General features: G+C 40.4%; 2 protein-coding genes across 2 annotated transcripts; both read left to right on the plus strand.

The window, feature by feature from the left end:
* The first annotated feature begins 1,110 nt into the window (after window positions 1-1,110).
* TAS2R3 (taste 2 receptor member 3) lies at window positions 1,111-2,589 on the plus strand. The gene has a single exon (XM_061415471.1). It carries the CDS (start codon window positions 1,639-1,641, stop codon window positions 2,587-2,589), a length of 951 nt encoding a protein of 316 aa, XP_061271455.1. The 5' UTR covers window positions 1,111-1,638.
* Window positions 2,590-13,573: 10,984 nt separating this feature from the next.
* On the plus strand, window positions 13,574-15,903 carry TAS2R4 (taste 2 receptor member 4). Its single transcript, XM_061415418.1, has one exon. The coding sequence runs from the start codon at window positions 14,974-14,976 to the stop codon at window positions 15,862-15,864; it is 891 nt and encodes a 296-aa protein (XP_061271402.1). The 5' UTR covers window positions 13,574-14,973; the 3' UTR covers window positions 15,865-15,903.
* Window positions 15,904-21,285: the final 5,382 nt, after the last annotated feature.

The following is a 21,285-nucleotide window of genomic DNA, read 5'->3' on the forward strand; positions in this document are numbered from 1 at the left end:
CACAGTTGTCATGCAGAGTAGTATCAGAAGCAGGAATGATGCAGAGACTTGGACCATGATGTCTAAGTCCTTGGGGAGAAAGTGCCAAGAATAATGAAGGGGTGGAAGATGATCTGAGAATGCCTTGTTAGTCTGCTGACTGGTATTCTCTCAGCTGACTCTCTTCAGGGTCTCCCAGCTGAGAAAATATCAGCTAATGGTCTGGAGGTCCTCTCTACACACAGCTCTTTCTCCGGGAGTGGTATCATATTGTAGTACCCTCTGTTCCTGCCCTGGAGTCCTAAACTATCTGTTTATAGTTTCCCTAATACTCTGTCTTCATTTAAAAAATAATCCTTTTTGAAACACTTCTGGAATGACCTTGGTCTGCAAATTATTTTTGCCCATGCCCTGACTTACCTTACTTACTTTGGTCTTTTACTGAAGAATGGTTGAGAGCAAGTGTGTGATCTTAGTATTCTTTTTAGGTATCTGCAGCCTGGGTTGCCACAATATCACAGCTCCAGTATTGATTTCTCCAACAAACTTCAGGCTTAATAGAATGGAAATACATGTGGTTACTTGGTAGACCATGGTCAATGTACATTTTGGAAGCAGCCTTTAGTAATGCTGTGGTTTTAGTTATAGTATGATGGTTCTACTATTTATGTTAAGAAATGAGAATAGTTATAACTGTGGGTTCATAATTCCTATCACTGATACCTGATGGAATGATGGCAGTGATAATGATATTCAACAAAGTCATTTGAGAAATTGAATTCTGGTCACCAGCTAATGAGATATACATGGAAGCACACTGTCCTGGGAAATTTGTAAGGCACTGTTTTGGTTCACAGAGAGTGTCTATATGTTTTTTTGGTTAGCCTGAATTATTGCTGACATGTCAATACAGTGGTCAGGCGCTCTGAAAAAATCCATCCTTTGAGCAGCTTTTACGATACTTCATTATTGTTATCATTTAAACATTCAGGTACTGAAGAATTTCCGATGTCGTGACTCCCTAGAGATGAGCTTGTAGCCCCTTCATGTGAAGCATACTCTAAGAAAACAAGGAAAGAGGCACTAAGAGGCACTCCATTTAATTCTGATCCAGGACCATTGACTCTGAATTTTTCCTGTTTTATGAATGTAAACCTCCCTCCAGGATGATTGTGATAGTGCCATATGGTGAAATTCTGATATTTCCCCCTTTTGTATGTGTCCCTGAGTCGTTCCTCCTGAGTGATTCTGTGTGACCCTTCTGGTGACCCACCTTTCCACTCTGGGTTTGCATTCCACTTTCCACTCAGAGCCCTACCACCTTTGAAATGGAGCCCAAATCCTCCATCTTCTTTGTGACTCATCTCTTTCTTCTCTGTGTGACACTGGACACTACTCTATTTGCATTTTGGCAAAGAGCTTCTGAGTTTAGATCGTAGATGGGATGTGACAAACCAAGTCATCCTCTAAAGAGGACAGACTAACCTGAAAGAGCCAGGAGAAGGTTTGCTGTGTTGTGTCTACAACAGACCAAACTGGGCAGAGATAAGAGACAGGTACAGAGAAGCAGCAGGTAGAGGTGATTAACAGGAATTTCAAATCAGCAAGAGAATGTTTCTCAATGGAAAGAACAAAGATCAGGTCTGCTGAACAGCAAACATGTTGAGACTCAGCAATATGGGGTTTCTGGTTCTGACCACCATTCAGTTCATCCTGGGAATGCTGGGGAATGGTTTCATAGGGTGGGTCAATGGCAGCAGCTGGTTCAAGAGCAAGAGGATCTCTTTGCATGACTTCGTTATCACTAACCTGGCTGTCTCCAGGATTGTTTTGCTGTGGATTCTCTTGATGGATGGTATTTTACTGGTGTTCTCTCCCAAACTACATGATGAAGGGATAATCATGCAAATTATTGATGTTTTCTGGACATTTACAAACCATCTGAACATTTGGCTTACCACCTGTCTCAGTGTCTTCTACTGCCTGAAAGTGGCCAGTTTCTCCCATCCTATGTTCCTGTGGCTCAAATGGAGAGTTTCCAGGGTGGTTGTATGGATGCTGTTGAGTACCCTGCTGTTATCATGTTGCAGTGCCATCTCTCTGATCCGGGAATTTAAGATCTATTCTGTTCTTGGTGGAATTGATAGAACCGGGAATATGACTGAACTTTTTACAAAGAAAGAAAAAGAATATAAACTGATCCATGTTCTTGGGACTCTGTGGGACCTCCCTCCCCTAGTCATATCGCTAATCTCCTACTTTCTGCTTATCCTCTCCCTGGGGAGGCATATGCGGCAGATGCATCAAGACTGTGCCAGCTCCAGAGATCTCAGTACCGAGGCCCACAGGAGGGCCATCAGAGTCATCCTCTCCTTCCTCTTTCTCTTCCTACTCTACTATCTTTCCTTTTATGTTTTAACATCCAGTTATTTCTTACCAGCAACTAAGATGATTGCAAAGATTGGAGAAGTAATTGCAATGTTATATCTTGCTGGCCACTCCTATGTTCTCATTCTGGGAAATAGTAAGCTGAAGCAGATGTTTGTGGCGATGCTCCGGTGTGAGCCTGGTTGTCTGAAGCCTGGATCCAAGGGATCTGTTTATCCATAGAGCATCGTGGGGTGTGGGAGGGAGCCTAGGAGTCCTTAGACCTAGGAGTCCTTAGCCAGGATCACAGGGCTCTTCCTCACCCTCCTGTGGCACCAATTCTGTAACTACTGCTTCATCCTGTTCCCCTCGGGGGCGCTTCTCATGGCCTCTCCTTTTATGGTTGCTTTGAAGAGGCTGAAATAGTCTTTGGAATATGTAGACAAGGAGTTTTATTTTAATAAGTATCAACTCAACATAATGAGCTGATTACTAGCTTTTAAGTTCAAGTTTATACTGACAGTGATGTAGTGAACTAGAGGGGAGAGAGCGAAAAAGCACTGTAGTCCCACAGGCTTGTGTTTGAATTCTGCTTCAGTCCATTTTCCAAGACTTTTTTTTGGCCTTAGGGGAGTTACTTTAATTACCTGTTTGACTCTGTCTTGCCCCATTTAAAAATGCAGACTATGATAATGACTTCACAGGGTTTTAGAGATTCAGAAGACTGTGTGCTGTCATTTCAGCACAGCATATTGTGTCAGGATTATATCAGAATTAGGGGAGAAGGGGGCAGTTGGATAGCATCACTGACTCAATGGACATGAGTTTGAGAAAACTCAGGGAGATAGTGATGGACAGAGAAGCCTGGCGTGCTGCAGTCCGTGGGGTCACAAATAGTCAGACATGACTGAGCAACTGACCAGGAAGGAAATCTGCAGGCGGTGAAGCTGTTACTGTAACAGTGAAGTGTGCCGCTGCAGTGGTCACCACAGGAGACCTGCTTCCACAAATCCATTATGTACTGACAACCAGAGAAATGCAAGTCAAGACCCTTGGATACTAGGTTCCAATCCAGTCTGCTGGTTAAGTCATTTTACTCTAATTTCAATAGTCCTTTGCTTTCCTTTATCATTTTGCTGAAGCAAATTTTCAAGTAATTTTTAATTTTTTAGATTGGTCAAAATATCCAAGATGCGTATCTGTTTTTAAAATGTCAGAGTTTTATGTGAAATAAGTGGTTTTTCTAAATGTAATCACTTTTATTTTAATAAAATTATGGAGACTTTGATTTCCTTCCTGTCACTGAGCAGTGCTGACAAGTCAGTGAGAATATTATTCCTTGAGATCTCAAACTTGTAAACATATTTAGGACACATGGCAACTCTAAATCTGGATTTCTTTCACTAATGGAGCTCTCAGGTATAAAGTTTTGTGGCTAAAAACATAGACCAGATGGCCTGAGCTCAAATCCTGACTCAGACCTTAACAAACTGAGTGACTTTGGGGATGTTTCTTAACCTCTCTCTATTTCACTTTCCTCATATAGTCAAAGGTATGGTTTTTCCAGAAGTCATGTACAGATGTGAGAGTTGGACTGTAAAGAAGAATGAGCGCTGAAGAATTGATGCTTTTGAACTGTGAACTGTGGTGCTGGAGAAGACTCTTGAGACTCCCTTGGACTGCAAGGAGATCAAACCAGTCAATCCTGAAGGAAATCAACCCTGAATATTCATTGGAAGGACTAATGCTGAAGCTGAAGCTTCAGTACGTTGACCACCTGATTCGAAGAGCTGACTCATTGGAAAAGATCCTGATGCTGGGAAATACTGAGGGCAGGAAGAGAAGGGGGTGACAGGATGAGATGTTTGAACGGCATCACCAACTCAATGGATGAGTCTGAGCAAACTCAGAAAGATAGTGAAGAACAGGGAAGCCTGGCATGTTGCAGTCCCTGGGGTCATAAAGAGTTGGATGTAACTTAGCAACTGAACAACAACAATTTGTAAAATAGAAATAGTATTTTCTTGATAGATTGTTGAAAGCAATGAGTGAATCAACACATGAAAACTAGAGTCCCACATGGAGTAAATCAGTAAATACTGCTATTATTATTTTTGTTCTTGTTTTGTGAAAGAGGTTACATTCTGACATAGCATGAAGAATTAACACATCTCTTAGCACTTTGACATATGTAGCCCAAAGTGAGTTTTCAGGTTCTGATTTATACATTCATTTTCAAAATTATAGAAATAAAATGTCTTTTGGTCTGTATTGTTTGCTTTCAAATTGATATTTGCCTCTTGGAGGTGCTAGGAAAATTCCTAATTCTGACATCAAGTTCTCTTTCAAAAAGATATCTATTGAAACTTAAAATGATAATTTTTTTCTTAATAAAAATTTAATTTGGAGGAAGAAGGAATTTTCCAAGAGGGTGTAGACACACAGAGAGAAACAAATGGGAAAATAAAGCTAAAAATATATAGAGAAAAATCATCAGTGGAAATAATGATTTAATATTCATGCATAATTCACTAACATAGAAGGATTCTAAAAGGAGAATTTCTGTAATTAAAAAATCTGTGCTTCTTTTCAGCACAGGGAAGTTTAACTGTGGAAAAACTGCAGTCTCAACTGATATGTGCTTTGTTCACCTTGAACCCTACTCTTGGATTTATCCTCTCCGACTCTTGAACACTTGTTCTTACTTCTGGTCATTTTGACAGCTTCTCCACCTAGCCCTGACTTTCTGGTTCCTTAGCCTTTACCGGAATTCTTAATCCTGCCTTCTGCCTTGGGTGTGGGAATTTTCTTCTCTTTTAATTGAACATAGCATTTTATTAGAGATTTTGGCTTGGCTGTTATTTGTTTCTTGGTGCCTTTGGCTAATTCCTGGATGTTTCCTCCTCCTTTTTCTACTGAGGTTTCATTAAATCCTACCCCAATCTAATAGATTCAGTTGGGTGGGTCCGGTAAACTTGCTCAGGCTACCACTAACGTTCATTCCACTGGAGCCTGGAGTATGGATGGAAAATGTGGAATTCCCCAGTAAGGAGTCTGTTGTCGTAGTCCAGTTGGCTGAGTGCAGAGTTTCGCTCCATGAGAGCAAATGAAATCAGACTCATAGGTGTGGCATTCCCAACCCCTCCCCTGTTTCCTCTTTCAGAGAAATCTGGAGGTGACTCCTGGGAAAGCTCAGACTTTGTTATGTGACTGCAACAATATATTGGCTGCCCTTAATCAAAGACTGGGGTGGGAGTAGGGATGTGGGTCTGAGTAGTGGGTGATTTGCTGAGGAAAGGAGTCTTACTTGTGGCTAGAGGCACACTGAAGGGAAGTTTAGCTCTTTTGGAGAGGATTTGGTCTTCTGAAACCGCCAGGGGAAATACTTAATCTGCCTTCTCCTGACTGAGTCCAAGGCCATAGGGGAGAATTACCTAATACCTCACTCCCATTTTTGAGAAACCCTGAAAGTGGCCATCTGGTTTGTTTTGTTTTCCTTAAATTAGCTTTAGTTGCTAAATCCCTTAAGATTCTTACATCTGGCCATTTCAGGCACAAAGGACCAGAGCATACCTTTTCCCCACTGTGACCAGGTTCTTAGGGTCAAAGTATGAGAATGAGAATTGTCCTTGCATTTGGAGTCCAGTTACAGGCTAGAGCTTGTTCCTGAGGCCACGTGTCTCCACCAAGCGCATCTGTTCTTTGGTGTATGGTGGAGGGGCCTTTAACACATGAATCCACAGTAAGTTATGACAGTACCTCATGAAACATTCCACCGGAGCCCCCTATATACCCTGTGTCTCATGGAACTGCTTCTCATTTTTGATACTCTCTGACCTCTCTGGCTTATCTTGATTCTACTTCATTCTTTCATACTACAGACACTTATTTAACACTCTGCACCAGTGTACTAGATCATTCATTATTCTCAGAAGCATTGCATGTAGTGGGCAATAAAGATGCAGAAATGAGTATTCCATCTCTCCATCACTGAAACAGATGCTTCAGGTATGATGAAGGGATCCTGTGTTTATCAGAGGGTTCTGGCCCAGGTGATCTCTAGCTCTCTCTTTCTGACAGCTATTAAAATGTACTGTTACAATATTGTAAAGTAATTAGCCTCCAATTAAAATAAATAAATTTAAAAAATATAAAATGTACTGCTCACTTCTCTTGCCCTGGGGAGCAAAGTTGACTGAGGGCTCCAGCTCCTGAGGCCACACTTCCTGCAGACTGCTCCCAGCCAGTGATGGAGACCGGAGTACTAAGGTAGGTCTGCTCCACTGAGACATGAGACTCTTCCAACAGGCAGTTTTGACCCAAGGACTCTCCATCAGCTTGGTTGACCCTTTTTTGGAACTGTGCTGCAGTCTATAGCTCTTCTTAGCCAATTCTTTCTTCTCCCTCCCTTTTTATAGGTATCAGACCTACATTGCTATCTGAATATTCACCTTCCTTTGCTTCCTGCCACCTAAAATCTCTTGCATGTCTAATCCTATTTCTGCCTGTGTTTCTTGTGTAAAAGATATGTGTTGTGTTTTTTTCAAGTGAACTAGAATTTTGAAAATCATCCCAGATTCTTCCTTTTCCTTCAGTTTTGATATTCATTTGGTCACTAAATCTGGTTGTACTCTAAAAATTTTTCTTTCAAATGACCCGCTAGTCTCTATTCACACACCCACGATGGTGTGATCACTCACCTAGAGCCATCCTGGAATGTAAAGTCAAGTGGGCCTTAGAAAGCATCATTATGAACAAAGCTAGTAGAGGTGATGGAATTCCAGTTGAGCTTTTCCAAATCCTGAAAGATAATGCTGTGAAAGTGCTGCATTCAATATGCCAGCAAATTTGGAAAACTCAGCAGTGCCCACAGGACTGGAAAAGGTCAGTTTTCATTCCAATCCCAAAGAAAGGCAATGCCAAAGAATGCTCAAACTATTGTACAATTGCACTCATCTCACATGCTAGTAAAGTAATGCTCAAAATTCTCCAAGCCAGGCTTCAACAGTATATGAATCCTGAACTTCCAGATGTTCAAGCTGGTTTTAGAAAAGGCAGAGGAACCAGAGATCAAATTGCCAACATCTGCTGGATCATGGAAAAAGCAAGAGAGTTCCAGAAAAACATCTATTTCTGCTTTATTGACTATGCCAAAGCCTTTGACTGTGTGGATCACAATAAACTGTGGAAAATTCTGAAAGAGATGGGAATACAAGACCACCTGACCTGCCTCTTGAGAAACCTGTATGTAGGTCAGGAAGCAACAGTTAGAACTGGACATGGAACAACAGACTGGTTCCAAATAGGAAAAGGAGTTCGTCAAGGCTGTATATTGTCACCCTGCTTATTTAACTTATATGCAGAGTACATCATGAAAAAAGCTGGGCTGGAAGAAGCACAAGCTGGAATCAAGATTGCCGGGAGAAATATCAATAACCTCAGATATGCAGGTGACACCACCCTTATGGCAGAAAGTGAAGAGGAACCAAAAAGCCTCTTGATGAAAATGAGAGGACAGTGAAAAAGTTGGCTTAAAGCTCAACATTCAGAAAACGAAGATCATGGCATCTGGTCCCATCACTTCATGGGAAATAGATGGGGAAACAGTGGAAACAGTGTCAGACTTTATTTTTCTGGGCTCCAAAATCACTGCAGATGGTGATTGCAGCCATGAAATTAAAAGACGCTTACTCCTTGGAAGGAAAGTTATGACCAACCTAGATAGCATATTGAAAAGCAGAGACATTACTTTGCCAACAAAGGTCTGTCTAGTCAAGGCTATGGTTTTTCCAGTGGTCATGTATGGATGTGAGAGTTGGACTGTGAAGAAGGCTGAGCACAGAAGAAGTGATACTTTTGAACTGTGGTGTTGGAGAAGACTCTTGAGAGTCCCTTGGACTGCAAGGAGATCCAACCAGTCCATTCTGAAGGAGATCAGCCCTGGGATTTCTTTGGAAGGAGTGATGCTAAAGCTGAACCTCCAGTACTTTGGCCACCTCATGCAAAGATTTGACTCATTGGAAAAGACTCTGATGCTGGGAGGGATTGGGGGCAGGAGGAGAAGGGGACGACAGAGGATGAGATGGCTGGATGGCATCACTGACTCGATGGACATGAGTCTGAGTGAACTCCAGGAGTTGGTGATGGACAGGGAGGCCTGAAGTGCTGCGATTCATGGGGTTGCAAAGAGTTGGGAACGACTGAGCGACTGAACTGAACTGAGTCTCTATTTGTACTCATTTCATTCCTTAAGAGTGACTGCAGCAGGTTTTATTTATTTATTTACCTTAATATCTGTTTGTTTATTTAGTGTCACTGGGTCCTATTTACAGTGTGTGGGATCTAGTTCCCTGACCAGGTATCAAACCTGGGCCCTCTGCATTGGGAGCTCAGCGTCTTAGCCACTGGACCACCAGGGAAGCCCCTGAAGCATGATTTAACTAGTTTCCTTTTCCGATTCCATCCCCTTCCAGCAAAGCATTTCCACATTACTGGGTTGTGGGCTTCATGCAGTGAACATACAATCACGGTGCTCTTCTCTTAAAATCCTGCAGTGACTCTCCATTGCTCACCCCAGTCTTTGCTTGGATAACCCCTTTGCATCTTCAATAGTTAATTTATATGTCTCCTTAAGGATGCCTTTTGTGAATCCTCAAAGCTGTGTTAAAGGCCCCTGTGGAACACTCCCAGTGTACCCTTTGTTCTTCCTTGTTATAGCACCTAATACATGATCTAATTGTCTATTTGTCTGTCTCTCCCACTATTCTGTATGTTCTTTGAAGGCAGGGTGTGCTGTGGGTGATTCTTCCCTGTTTCCTTAGCACCTAATGTAAAAGTGACTGGCTGATAATAACAATTTACTGAATGAATGAACCAATGAGGAGCTGCCTAGTGTAGAGACAGAGCTCAGTCTCAAAAGACCTTCCAAATTAGCCACTGATTTTCTGTGACATTTGGCAGTCACTTACTCTCTTTGATCTAAAATTTCCTCATCTGGAAGTAGGAATAATCAGATTTCCCTCTTAGAACTGTTTTAAAGATGAACTGAGGTTTATGATGCCTGGGAACATAATAAGCACTCAAAAAAGTCTAAGAAATATTAGTAAATGTTTTCTTCTTCCTAAGCAGCATTGATACTCTTTTGAAAACAATTAAAAGTTTTAAATTCCTGTTTATCCACACCTGAACTCAATTTTTCAAAGTCTTCATCAAATAAACCAAGTCATCCTTTTGCTTTGACTGTTTGCCCTAAGACTTTTCCTACAGATCTACTGAGTAGCAAAGTATGGACTCAGGACTACACTGTATCCACCCTGGGTCTTCTTGGGCTCTAATAAATAAATAAATGGTCAGACTCACAAGACTGTCTTAGGCCATTCTGGCACCAGTGTACTCAGACGGGTATAGTTCAGGGATCCAGTTCAGCAGCAGGGGAATGTCAGACCTTCTTCTTTTGCAGTGTCCTTGCTGCCAGTTATACAGTTCAGGTACAAGGAGAAGAGATCCACATTTAGGTAAGGGTAGAAGCTGCCCTAAAATAAAAGCCTCATGTTTCAAAGAATCAGTTTCTCTTGTAATAATTTCATGGCCTTAGTTTCCAGGTTGAGCCAAGGGATACACACCTAGGAGTTATCCATCACATTCAAGGAAGCAAGAGGTCTCCATAACATATTTAACTGAAGGTCAAATTCTCATGCAGGGGGAGAAGGATTTTGTTAACACTTTGCCTATAGTGACCCTTTCAGAAATGACTTCAGATAGAACCAGCTTACTCATTGCTCTTGCTAGTTAACATGCTGCTGCTGCTAAGTCACTTCAGTCGTTTCCGACTCTGTGTGTCCCCATAGACGGCAGCCCACCAGGCTCCCCCGTCCCTGGGATTCTCCAGGCAAGAACACTGGAGTGGGTTGCCATTGCCTTCTCCAATGTGTGAAAGTGAAAAGTGAAAGTGAAGTTGCTCAGTCGTGTCCAACTCTTAGCGACCCCATGGACTGCAGCCTACCAGGCTCTTCTGTCCGTGGGATTTTCCAGGCAAGAGTACTGGAGTGGGGTGCCATTGCCTTCTCCGCTAGTTAACATGATCACATCTTAATTCCATGCTACTGAGAACTCAACCACTTCATGTATCAACCTCTGAATGTGGCCTATTACTGCATGACACTGGGTTTCCTCTTTTTTGGAACATTTACTACTTTTTTCTTTTAATTAAAGTATAGTTGATTTACAATGTTGTATTAGTTATTGGTATATAGAAAAGTGGTTAAGATACACACACACACACACACACACACACACACACATATATATATATATTCCTTTCAGATTTTTCCACTATATTACAAGATATTGACTATAGTTCCCTCTGCTATACAGTAGGTCCTTGTTATTTATTTTATACATAGTAGTATGCATCTGAAAATCCCAAATTCCTAATTTATCCCTCCCTTACCTTTTCCCTCAAGGTTGCTTTGGCAGTTCTGGGTCTTCTGTGGTTCCATATAAATCTTAATATTTGTTTTAGTTTTATGAAAAAATATCATGGGTAATTTGGTAGGGACTGCATTAAATCTGTAGATTGCTTTGGGTAGTATGGCCATTTTAACACTATTAATTCTTTCAATCCAAAAGTGTGAGACAACTTTCCATGTGTTTGTATCATCTTCAGTTTCCTTTATTGGTGTTTTATAGTTCACAGTATATAAGTCTTTCACCTCATTTGTTGGTTTTATCAAGTAGTTTTTTAGATGTGATTTTAAAAGGGATTTTTCCCACTTTCCCTTTCTGATATTTCATTATTGGTATAAAGAAATGCAATTGATTTCTGTATACTAATCTTCTATACTGCTACCTTTCTGAATTTGTTTATCAGTTCTAATAGTTTCTGCGTGGAGTCCTTAGGGTTTTCTATATATAGTATCATGTCATCTACATATAAAGATGATTTTACCTCTTCCCTTCCAATTTGGACACCCTTTATTTCTTTTTCTTGTTGGATTGCTGTGGCTAGGGCTTCCAATAATATGTTGAATAGAAGTGGTGAGAGGGGACATCCTTTTCTTGTTCTGGATTTAGTGGGAAGGTTTTTAGCTTTTCCCTTTTGAGTGTTACGTTGGTTATGTATTTGTCATAAATAGCTTTTATTATGTTAAGATAAGTTCCCTTGATATCCACTTTAGTAAGAGTTTTTGTATCATGAATGGATGTTAAATTTTATCAAATGCCTTTTCTGTATCTATTGAGGTGGTCATGTAGTTTTTATTTTCTTTTGTTGATGTGGTGTATCACATTGATCAATTTCCATATGTTTAACCATCCTTGTGACCCGGGAATGAATCCAGCTTGATCATGGTGTATGATCCTTGCAAAAGCTAACAAAGTTTTGTCAAGAGAACACAGTAGTCATAGCAATACCCTCTTCCAACAACTCAAGAGATGACTCTACACGTGGACATCGCCAGGTGGTCAATACTGAAATCTGATTGATTATATTCTTTGCAGCCAAAGATGGAAAAGCTCTATAGAGTAAGCAAAGAACAAGACCTGGAGCTGAGTGTGGCTCAGATCATGAGCTCCTTATTACAAAATTCAGCTTAAATTGAACAAAGTAGGGAAAACCACTAGGCCATTCAGGTATGACCTAAATCAAATATCTTATGATTACACAGTAGAGGTGATGAATAGATTGAAGAGATCAGATCAGGCAGACAGAGGGCCTGAAGAACTGTGGATGGAGGTTCATAACACTGTACAGGACATGGTGACTAAAACCATCCCCAAGAAAAAGAAATGCAAGAAGGCAAAGTGATTGTCTGAGGAAGCTTTACAAATAGCTGAGAAAAGAAGAGAAGCAAAAGGCAAGGGAGAAAGAGAAGGATATACCCAACCAAATGCAGAGTTCCAAAGAATAGCAAGGAGAGAGAAGAAAGCCTTTTAGGTGAAATGCAAAGAAATAGAGGAAAGCAATAGAATGGGAAAGACTAGAGATCTCTTCAAGAAAATCTGAGATATCAAGGGAACATTTCATGCAAGGGTGGGCACGATAAAGGTCAGAAATGACAAGGACCTAACAGAAGCAGAAGACATTGAGAAGACGTACCAAGAATACACAGAAGAACTATGCAAAAAAGATCTTAATGACCCAGATAACCATAGTGGTGTGGTCACTCACTTGGAGCCAGACATCCTGGAATGGAAGTCAAGTGGGCCTTAGGAAGCATTATTATGAACAATGCTAGTGGAGGTGATGGAATTCCAGATGAGCTATTTACGATCCTAAAAGAGGATGCTGTTAAAGTGCTGTACTTAATATGCCAGAAAATTTAGAAACTCAGCATTGGCCACAGAAGTGGAAAAGATCAGTTTTCATTCCAATCCCAAAGAAGGGCAATACCAAAGAATATTCCAGCTACCATACAATTGCACTCATTTCACATGCTAGCTAGGTTATGCTCAAAATCCTTTAAGCTAGGCCTCAGCAGTATGTGAACTGAGAAATCCAGATTTACAAGCTGGATTTAATAAAGGCAGAGGAACCAGAGATCAAGTTGCAAGAATTCATTGGATCATAGATAAAACAAGGGAATTCAGAAAAACATCTATTTCTTCTTCACTGACTATGCTAAAACCTTTGTGTGGATCATGACAAACTATGAAAAATTCTTAAAGAGATGGGAATACCAGACCACCTTACCTGCCTCCTGAGAAACCTGTATGTAGGTCAAGAAACATCAGAACTGGACATGGAATAACAAACTGGTTCAAAATTGGGAAAGCAGTATGTCAAGGCTATATATTATCACCCTGCTTATTTGACTTATTGCAGAATACATCATGCGAAATGCTGGGCTGGGTGAAGCTCAAGTGGGAATCATGGTTGCTGGGAGAAATATCAACAGCCTCAGATGTGCTGATAATAGCACCTTAATGGCAAAAAGTGAAGAGGAACTAAAGAGCCTTTTGATGAAGGTGAAAGAGGAGAGTGAAAAAACTGTCTTAAAAGTCAACATTCAAAAAACAAAGATCATGGCATCTGGTCCCATCACTTCATGACAAGTAAATGGGGAAGAAATGAAAACTGTCACAGACTTTTTTTTCTTGAGCTCCCAAATCACTAGAGCCATGAAATAAAAAGATGCTTGCCCCTTGGAAGAAGAGCTGTGACAAACCTAGACAGTGTATTCAAAAGCAGAGACATCCCTTTGCTGACAAAGGTCATATTGTCAAAGCTATGGTTTTTCCAGTAGTCATGTATGGATGTGAGAGTTGGACCATAAAGAAAGTTGAATGCCAAAGAATTGATGCTTTTGAGCTGTGGTGCTGGAGAAGACTCTTGAGCGTTCCTTGGACAGCAAGGAGATCAAACCAGTCAATCCTAAAGGAAATCAACCCTGAATATTCATTGGAAGGACTGATGCTGAAGCTCCAATCTTTGGCCACCTATTGTGCAGAGCCAACTCATTGGAAGAGATCCTGATGCTATGGAAGATTAAGGGGAAGAAGAGTAGGGGGCGACAGAGGATGAGATGGTTGGATGGCATCATTGACTCAATCAATGGACATGAGTTTGAGCAAACTCAAGGACAGGAAAGCTTGGTGTGCTGCAGTCCACAGGGTTGCAAAGAGTCTGAAATGACTGAGTGAACAAAAACAATTGATAGATATGTATTTATTGCTGCTTTAAACCTTGTTTTCCAGTTGATTTTGTATTTCTTTGTATTTCTTTTTCTTTTTTGTTTTTCCTTTTGTGGTTTGAAGATTTTCTTTGTATCATGCTTGAGTTCTCTTGTTTTTGTGTTTGTGAATCCACTCTATGTTTTTGATTTATAACTACAAACCTTGGTTTTCAAGTATTGAACGTTAATTCTTATGAGTTCAGTTCAGTTGCTCAGTCATGTCCAACTCTTTGTGGCCCCGTGGACTGCAGCATGCCACATTTCCCTGTCCATCACCAACTCCTGGAGCTGGTGATACAATTAAGATGTAATTCTTGTATCTTACTCTATATTGTTTATTCTGTTTAAATGTGGTAGGTATAATATTTCAACGTAATTACTTCAATGTAGTAATCAATTTTGTAGATAGTTAAGTGGAAATATCTGCTCTGATACAACCTTTCCTTTAATTGTTGCCTTGCTTGCTCACTCTGTGTTGCCTGTTTGATGTGGCCACCCGTGGTTTTGTGTGTGTGTGTGTGTGTATGTGTGCGTGTGTGCAGGAGCGAGGCATGGGAATTCCCACCATATTCTGAGGTTGCAATGAGGAGAAGTCCAGACATGCTGGACCAGAATTCAGTCATTTGCTTTTGATAACCTTGGAGTCTGCTGTAATTTTTCCTTCTAGCTTTCCTTCTCCCAGAGAAGTGGACTCCCAGGTTCACTTTGTTGGTTTTAATTAGGCATTTCTAAGGAAAACAGGATATGAATGAAGAAATAGTAATACAATCCTTGGAAGATTTGCATCTCAGTAAAAGCAGCTGGCTCTTAGACCACTAATGGTTCATTTGCCACAGTGGGGAAATTAAAATAGGAAATATCTTTTCTGGCTTGGTACTGGTGCCTACTTGTACATTACAATATTTTCCCTGCTCCCACATCAGCACCGCATCTCCTGAGTCCTCAATGAGTAAAGATGCTTCGGATAGTCTTTTTTTCTTCTGTCGTTGTCTCTGAAATTTTAACTTTTGTAGGACTCATTGTGAATCTCTTCATTGTAGTGGTCAGTTACAAGACTTGCATCAAAAGCCACAGGATCTCTTCTTCTGACAGACTCCTGTTCAGTTTGGGCATCACCAGATTTTTTATACTGTTACTGAATGTTGTTGTCATCATCTCTCCAAATGTGGAAAGGTCAGTCTCCTTATCCTATTTTTTTCTGTCATGTTGGATGTTTTTGGACTGTAGTAGTCTTTGGTTTGTAACCTTGCTCAACGTCTTGTATTGTGTGAAGATTGCTAACTACCAACACTCAGTGTTTCTCCTGCTGAAACGAAATCTCTCCACCAAGATGCCCCGGCTGCTGCTGGTCTGTATGCTGCTTTCTGTCTTCACCACTCTCCTGTATGTTATGCTCAGACAGTTGGCACCCTCTCTTGAATTTGTGACTATGAGAAATGGCACAGTATTTGACATCAATGAGGGACTCTTGTCTTTGGTGACTCCTTTGGTCTTGAGCTCATTTCTCCAATTCATCATTAATGTGACTTCTGCTTCTTTGTTAATCAATTCCTTGAAGAGACATATACAGAAGATGCAGAGAAGTGCCACTGTTCTTTGGAATCCCCAGACTGAAGCTCATGTGGGTGCTATGAAGCTGATGATCTGTTTCCTCGTACTCTACATTCCATATTCAGTTGCTACCCTGGTCCATTATCTCCCTCCTTCTATAGGGATGGATTTGAGAACCAAGTCTATTTATGTTATTATGTCCACCATTTACCCTCCAGGACATTCTCTTCTTATTATTCTCACACATCCTAAACTGAAAACAAAAGCAAAGAATATTCTTTGTTTCAGTAAATAGTGGGATTTCAATAATAAATGGTGCTAAAGTCACCTCAGGGGGAGCAAGATTTTCTTTGTTGGTAGTTTTCCCAATGATCTGAGAAATTCATTTTTGTAATTACTGATCTGACTCCATAAACCTTCAAGTGCCTGTATTTCAGTTAATTCTACAATATATTGTTTAGTAATATTCTAAAATCAGGCACTTTCTATAAGGAACTTGTTGGAGGCATTGCTTATCATGTGTTTTGCATGGGCATCACATCCCTGGATCATGGAAATCACCACACTGTTCCACTGGCTACTGAAGTGTAATGGGTAGTTCCCCCAAATTAAGCAATATATTAGAGGTCACTTCATTAGTTAAATTTTTGAAGTTTAGCTGAGGAACCCTGAGTAAGGGATCAGCAATGGGTAAATGGTCATCGGGAGCCACTCAACTGGCTTAGGCATAACAAGAGGGTGCAGTGAGAAAAAGAGGAAGGGAAAGTTTCAGAGAGACAAGAGAGGAAAGAGAAACATCAAAGGAGATAGGTGTACATTATGTTAGATGTAGAAAAAAGGGTACTCAACTTGCTGAGGGACAGTAACTGCCAGGAAACTTAGGACTGAATTTCTACTTTTGTTCTGGAAAAAAGGGAAGGGCCAGAATTGATGGGTGGAGGGAAGTGACCAGCATTAAAGAAGCCCAATCCAGGATGCCTTTAAGGATCTTCAAATCTGGGAAGCCAAGTTCAGAAGCATATGCCAAAGAGTGAAATCAACACATTCTCAGTGCCACTTTACAAAGATTTGACCCTATCATGATACGGACTTCAGTAGAAAGCTGAGAGGAGTCACTGGACTGGTGGTGGAAACACCTGGCCTTTGGTGAACTTCTGTCATCTCTGAATTTATGTACTGAATTTTATGGGCATGGCATAATTCTCCAGAATGTTGCGCTTTCTGTTTATTTGTTTGTTTGAAACAGCAGGACTGTGGCTACAGAGGAATAGAAATCTGAAGTTGAAATACTGATGTTTTGAAATGGGATTTGGGAAATAGTAATTTATATAGTTTTTTGTGTGTGTTTACAGGATATGTAATATTTATACATCTCAAAATGATCTTATTAAAATAACATTTTCCTTATTAAAAATTATCCCAAGAAATCTCCAAATTTTACAGTTTACCTGATATTTCTCATCCCAGCCACCAGAATCTTGACTAGAGTATTCAGTAAGATTACCCAAACCAATATTTTATACTCCAAAACTTGGAGATATCTGTTAGATTAGAATCTGAAGATTAGGAGATAAAGGATTGCTGAGAGTGATTAAGCTACACTATGACATCAGAACTCTAAAGGAATAGCAGAAAGCCTGATGGACCCCAACATCTTTTCTTTTCCCCCATAAATTCATAGTTACAGAATTTTTAGCTACTTAGAATTCTGGTAGCTTTCTCTTGTAATTAGGTATTGCCATATGATTGAGTTCTGCCAATACAGTATGAGCAGAAGCTGTGTATATGATTTCTAGGTGGTGCCCCCAGAATGGGTGTTAATAGATGCTTGCCTTCCTTTTCCCCCTTCTCCTTTTCTGTGGGCTGGAACGCTGATACAGGGATTGGCCGTCTTGCATCACAGATGAGGTGACGGCCTGGGGATAGTGGAGCAGATTTTCATCCTAGACTTGGCTGTTTGGTTCCTAACACTGTGGAACTGCCTTACCTTAACTCCAGGACTGTTTATGAAAAATAAACATCTCCATTCTTTTCCACTCTATAGTTTGATGTTTCTATTGCCATACTCAAATAACTTATGCTATACTGTAAGTATGTACAATAGCATATATCTTTATGATGAAGTAATGTGTAGCTATTTACCATTTTATAGTCAAGGAATATTTTTATATGATCTGGTAAAATACTTATACTACTAAATGAAATAAAAATAAATAATGCATATGCAAACAAATTGAAAACAACAATTTTTTTAGGTAGAAAGTTTTGTTTTGCTTCCCTGGTGGCTTAGATGGTAAAGAATCTGCCTGCAATGCAGGAGACCCAGGTTCGATCCCTGGGTCACGAAGATCCCCCAGAGAAGGGAATGGCAGCCCACTCCAGTATTCTTGCCTGGAGAATTCCATGGACAGAGGAGCCTGGTGGCTACAGTCCATGGGGTTGCAAAAAGTCGGACACAACTGAGTGACCAACACTTTCACTTTCAGAAAGTTTTGAGTAATTCCACCCCCCCTCCCAAGTTTCCAAGTTTTCTATGATGAACATACATTTCTTTGATAATCAGAACAAACTACATACTTTAAAATATAAACAGTAAGAAATTATCTGTCTGTCAATCTGTCTAAAGGAGCTATGGGGTCTTCTGATGTCAAAATTCTATTTTTCCTCACTAAGAAAGGCTGCGTGAATAACTGTTCTTCAAGTTTATCTGGATTCTTTTTCTAGTATTGACAAAGTTCTGCTAATTCATTTCTTGATTGTCTTATATTGTATTCATTTATTTCCTATTTGGACTGGATATATTGGTTTTGTATTAGGAATTTTTTTTTCCTTTAAATCTTTTTTTTTAAATAATTTTATTTTATTTTTAAACTTTACATAATTGTATTAGTTTTGCCAAATATCAAAATGAATCCGCCAAAGGTATACATGTGTTCCCCATCCTGAACCCTCCTCCCTCCTCCCTCCCCATACCATCCCTCTGGGTCATCCCAGTGCACTAGCCCCAAGCATCTAGTATCGTGCATCGAACCTGGACTGGCAACTCATTTCATACATGAGGAATTTTTTAAATTAGGTTTTCCTATTTGAAGAAAGTCTAGAACCTTCCCTCACCTTGAGACTCTTTCTTCAAGCTCTTTCTTGAGAAGAGTCACTTTCTGAAATGAATGGCAGGCACCAGGACAATGTCTGTATAACAACATGAAATATTCACTGTGGTAGCTATAACAGGGGAATTTGTTACTAAACTTTTAACTGCTACAAGTCCAAATATTCTCTGGGCTACATTTTCACATGCTATTTTATTGGTTCCTCACAATTTCTTTGGTAATGTAGGTGTCATTATGCCCATTATATGACTGGGAAAACTGAGGTACAAACAGATAAAGTAAATGACTCATAACAGTAAAACTAGGAGAGGGTAGACCCAAGGCTCCAATTCATCTTCTGATTCTAAAATCCAGTTATTTTTCCCGTGTCACAAGATGACTGGGAAGACATAGTGACAGAGTAGAAAAATGTCCAATTATAAAGCTTTATTTTCTAGGACAAGAAAAAAGTATTCAAAATGATGTCTGAAGCCGGATATATCCAACCTGAAAATCTCACCCTAAGGCTGCTAGAATTTATATTTATCTATTTATCTCTATCTGTCTATTTATCTGAGAGAGGTAGGGGAGATATGAAATTTTGTGGGTGCTTAGTTTCCTTCCCAAATAAGTATTATGGGATCCTGTAGATACTGGATTTTTAGGCCCTGGAATTTATGTGAGATATGTTTTTTAAACCAACAAGTAGGAACATTAAAGAAGAAACCATTTTAGGATTTCTTTTGAATGCTACTATTTGGGAAGGAATAGGCCAATAGATGGCAACCCACTCCAGTACTTTTGCCTGGAAAATCCCGTGGACGGAGGAGCCTGGTAGGCTGCAGTGCATGGGGTCGCTAGAGTTGGACACGACTGAGCGACTTCCCTTTCACTTTTCACTTTCATGCATTGGAGAAGGAAATGGCAACCCACTCCAGCGTTCTTGCCTGGAGAATCCCAGGGACGGGGAGCCTGGTAGGCTGCCGTCTATGGGGTTGCACAGAGTCGGACACGACTGAAGCGACTTAGCATCAGCAGTAGCAGCAGGCCAATAGAAAGAGGGTGGGAAGGTAGATATAATTCATGGAAGAACTAAATGAGATTCTTGGCCTTTTCAAGTATTTTGAAGGTTTCTCTATATTGCTGAGATTTCACTTAAACATGTGACTTTGGGTTTCCCTGATCATTGTTACCAGCTTTTTTTAGTTGTTTCAGTTAAAAAACAAAACAAAACAAAACACGAACAAAAGAAAGAAGGGATTAAGAGGAAGAAGACAGTAGTGTCTGAAAGCATAAATTGAATGTAAATTTTAAGATAGCCTCAAATGCCAGAGTTTTCCAGTGAAACTGAAGCTTACTGAAAGCATTTAGAGTAGGTTTCCCAATAATGTTCTTTTTTATAAGCTCAGGCTGGAGATGTAGCCTCACATCTGCCCACTGCTTCTCACAGAGCGCTGGAGAAGCTGGGACTTTCTTTCGAATTTTGTATGCTTTCTTCCTGTTCTTCCTGAGTGAGTAGAAGGTGGAAGTGGTAATTTGATAAAACTCCCTAAGGAGTTAGATAACTGACCCTTGGCCGGTTTGATTCCTTAAGTGAAAAAGGGAGAAAAGAAACTCCATGGATGTGTGAGAATTTGCCTGGCATGGAAATTGACAACAGGTAGGTGATAGAAGTTAATGGACATTAGGGAGGGGAGGGAGAAGGAGAGGGGTCAGAGGGTAAGGGCCACAGCAGGGGGAGGGGCATAGACTGCACGCCAACCTCCCCAAGCGGCTGGGGTGGGTGTAAGGTCAGTCTTCTTGGGGCATGCCAGTAGTAACTTCACGTCAGAACAGCTGGCTTGTTCTCTGGATAATGGCTGAGGGCTGGGTAGGGTCTGGGAAAAGGCAGGAATGTAGCTCCATGTCAGGAGGAAGGAGCCTGAGGCCCTGGTGATGGCTCCATGTGTGTACAACTCGCTTGCAAATGAGGTGTCTAAACACAGGGACATGATTTGTTTCATGATTTTCTGACCTATTTTATACATAAAGTGAAGTTGCTCAGTCGTGTCTGACTCTTTGTGATCCCATGGACTGTAGTCTACCAGGCTCCTCCATCCATGGGATTTTCCAGGCAATAGTACTGGAGTGGGTTGCCATTTCCTTCTCCAAGGGATCTTCCTGACCCAGGGATTGAACCCAGGTCTCCCGAATTGTAGACAGACACTTTACCATTTGAGCCACCAGGGAAGTCCTATTATATATATATATATATATATATATATATATTTAAATTAGAGTATAATTGTTTTATAATGTTGTGCTGACCTATTTTAAATACAGAAAATTATTTGTCTCAGTTTGCTGCTTTCATAGTTGGGAAAGTGACTATATAATTACCTGAATTCAGGGCTCTCAAGAAATAATCAAATATATTGATATTACTCAGAAAAACCTAACTCCCACTTGTTCCTCTATATCTTTGACTTCTCTGCCTGTTTTTAAAGGCCTGTCTCCTATCATCACTCTTACTGTCCAGAAATTCTGGAATTGTGTAGAGCTGATCACCTTTTTAGAAGCACCATCCCAGTTCTTATATTTGTGTACTGTGAATACCAGCAGACTTCAGATGTTCCCCTACTTTGTTG

Source organism: Bos javanicus, chromosome 4 (assembly GCF_032452875.1).
Source record: "Bos javanicus breed banteng chromosome 4, ARS-OSU_banteng_1.0, whole genome shotgun sequence".
NCBI classification, from domain to species: domain Eukaryota; kingdom Metazoa; phylum Chordata; class Mammalia; order Artiodactyla; family Bovidae; genus Bos; species Bos javanicus.

Bases quoted from the DNA above. Each gene is read 5' to 3' on its own strand.
- TAS2R3 (XM_061415471.1), top strand. From the start codon at position 1,639: ATGTTGAGACTCAGCAATATGGGGTTTCTGGTTCTGACCACCATTCAG.
- TAS2R4 (XM_061415418.1), top strand. From the start codon at position 14,974: ATGCTTCGGATAGTCTTTTTTTCTTCTGTCGTTGTCTCTGAAATTTTA.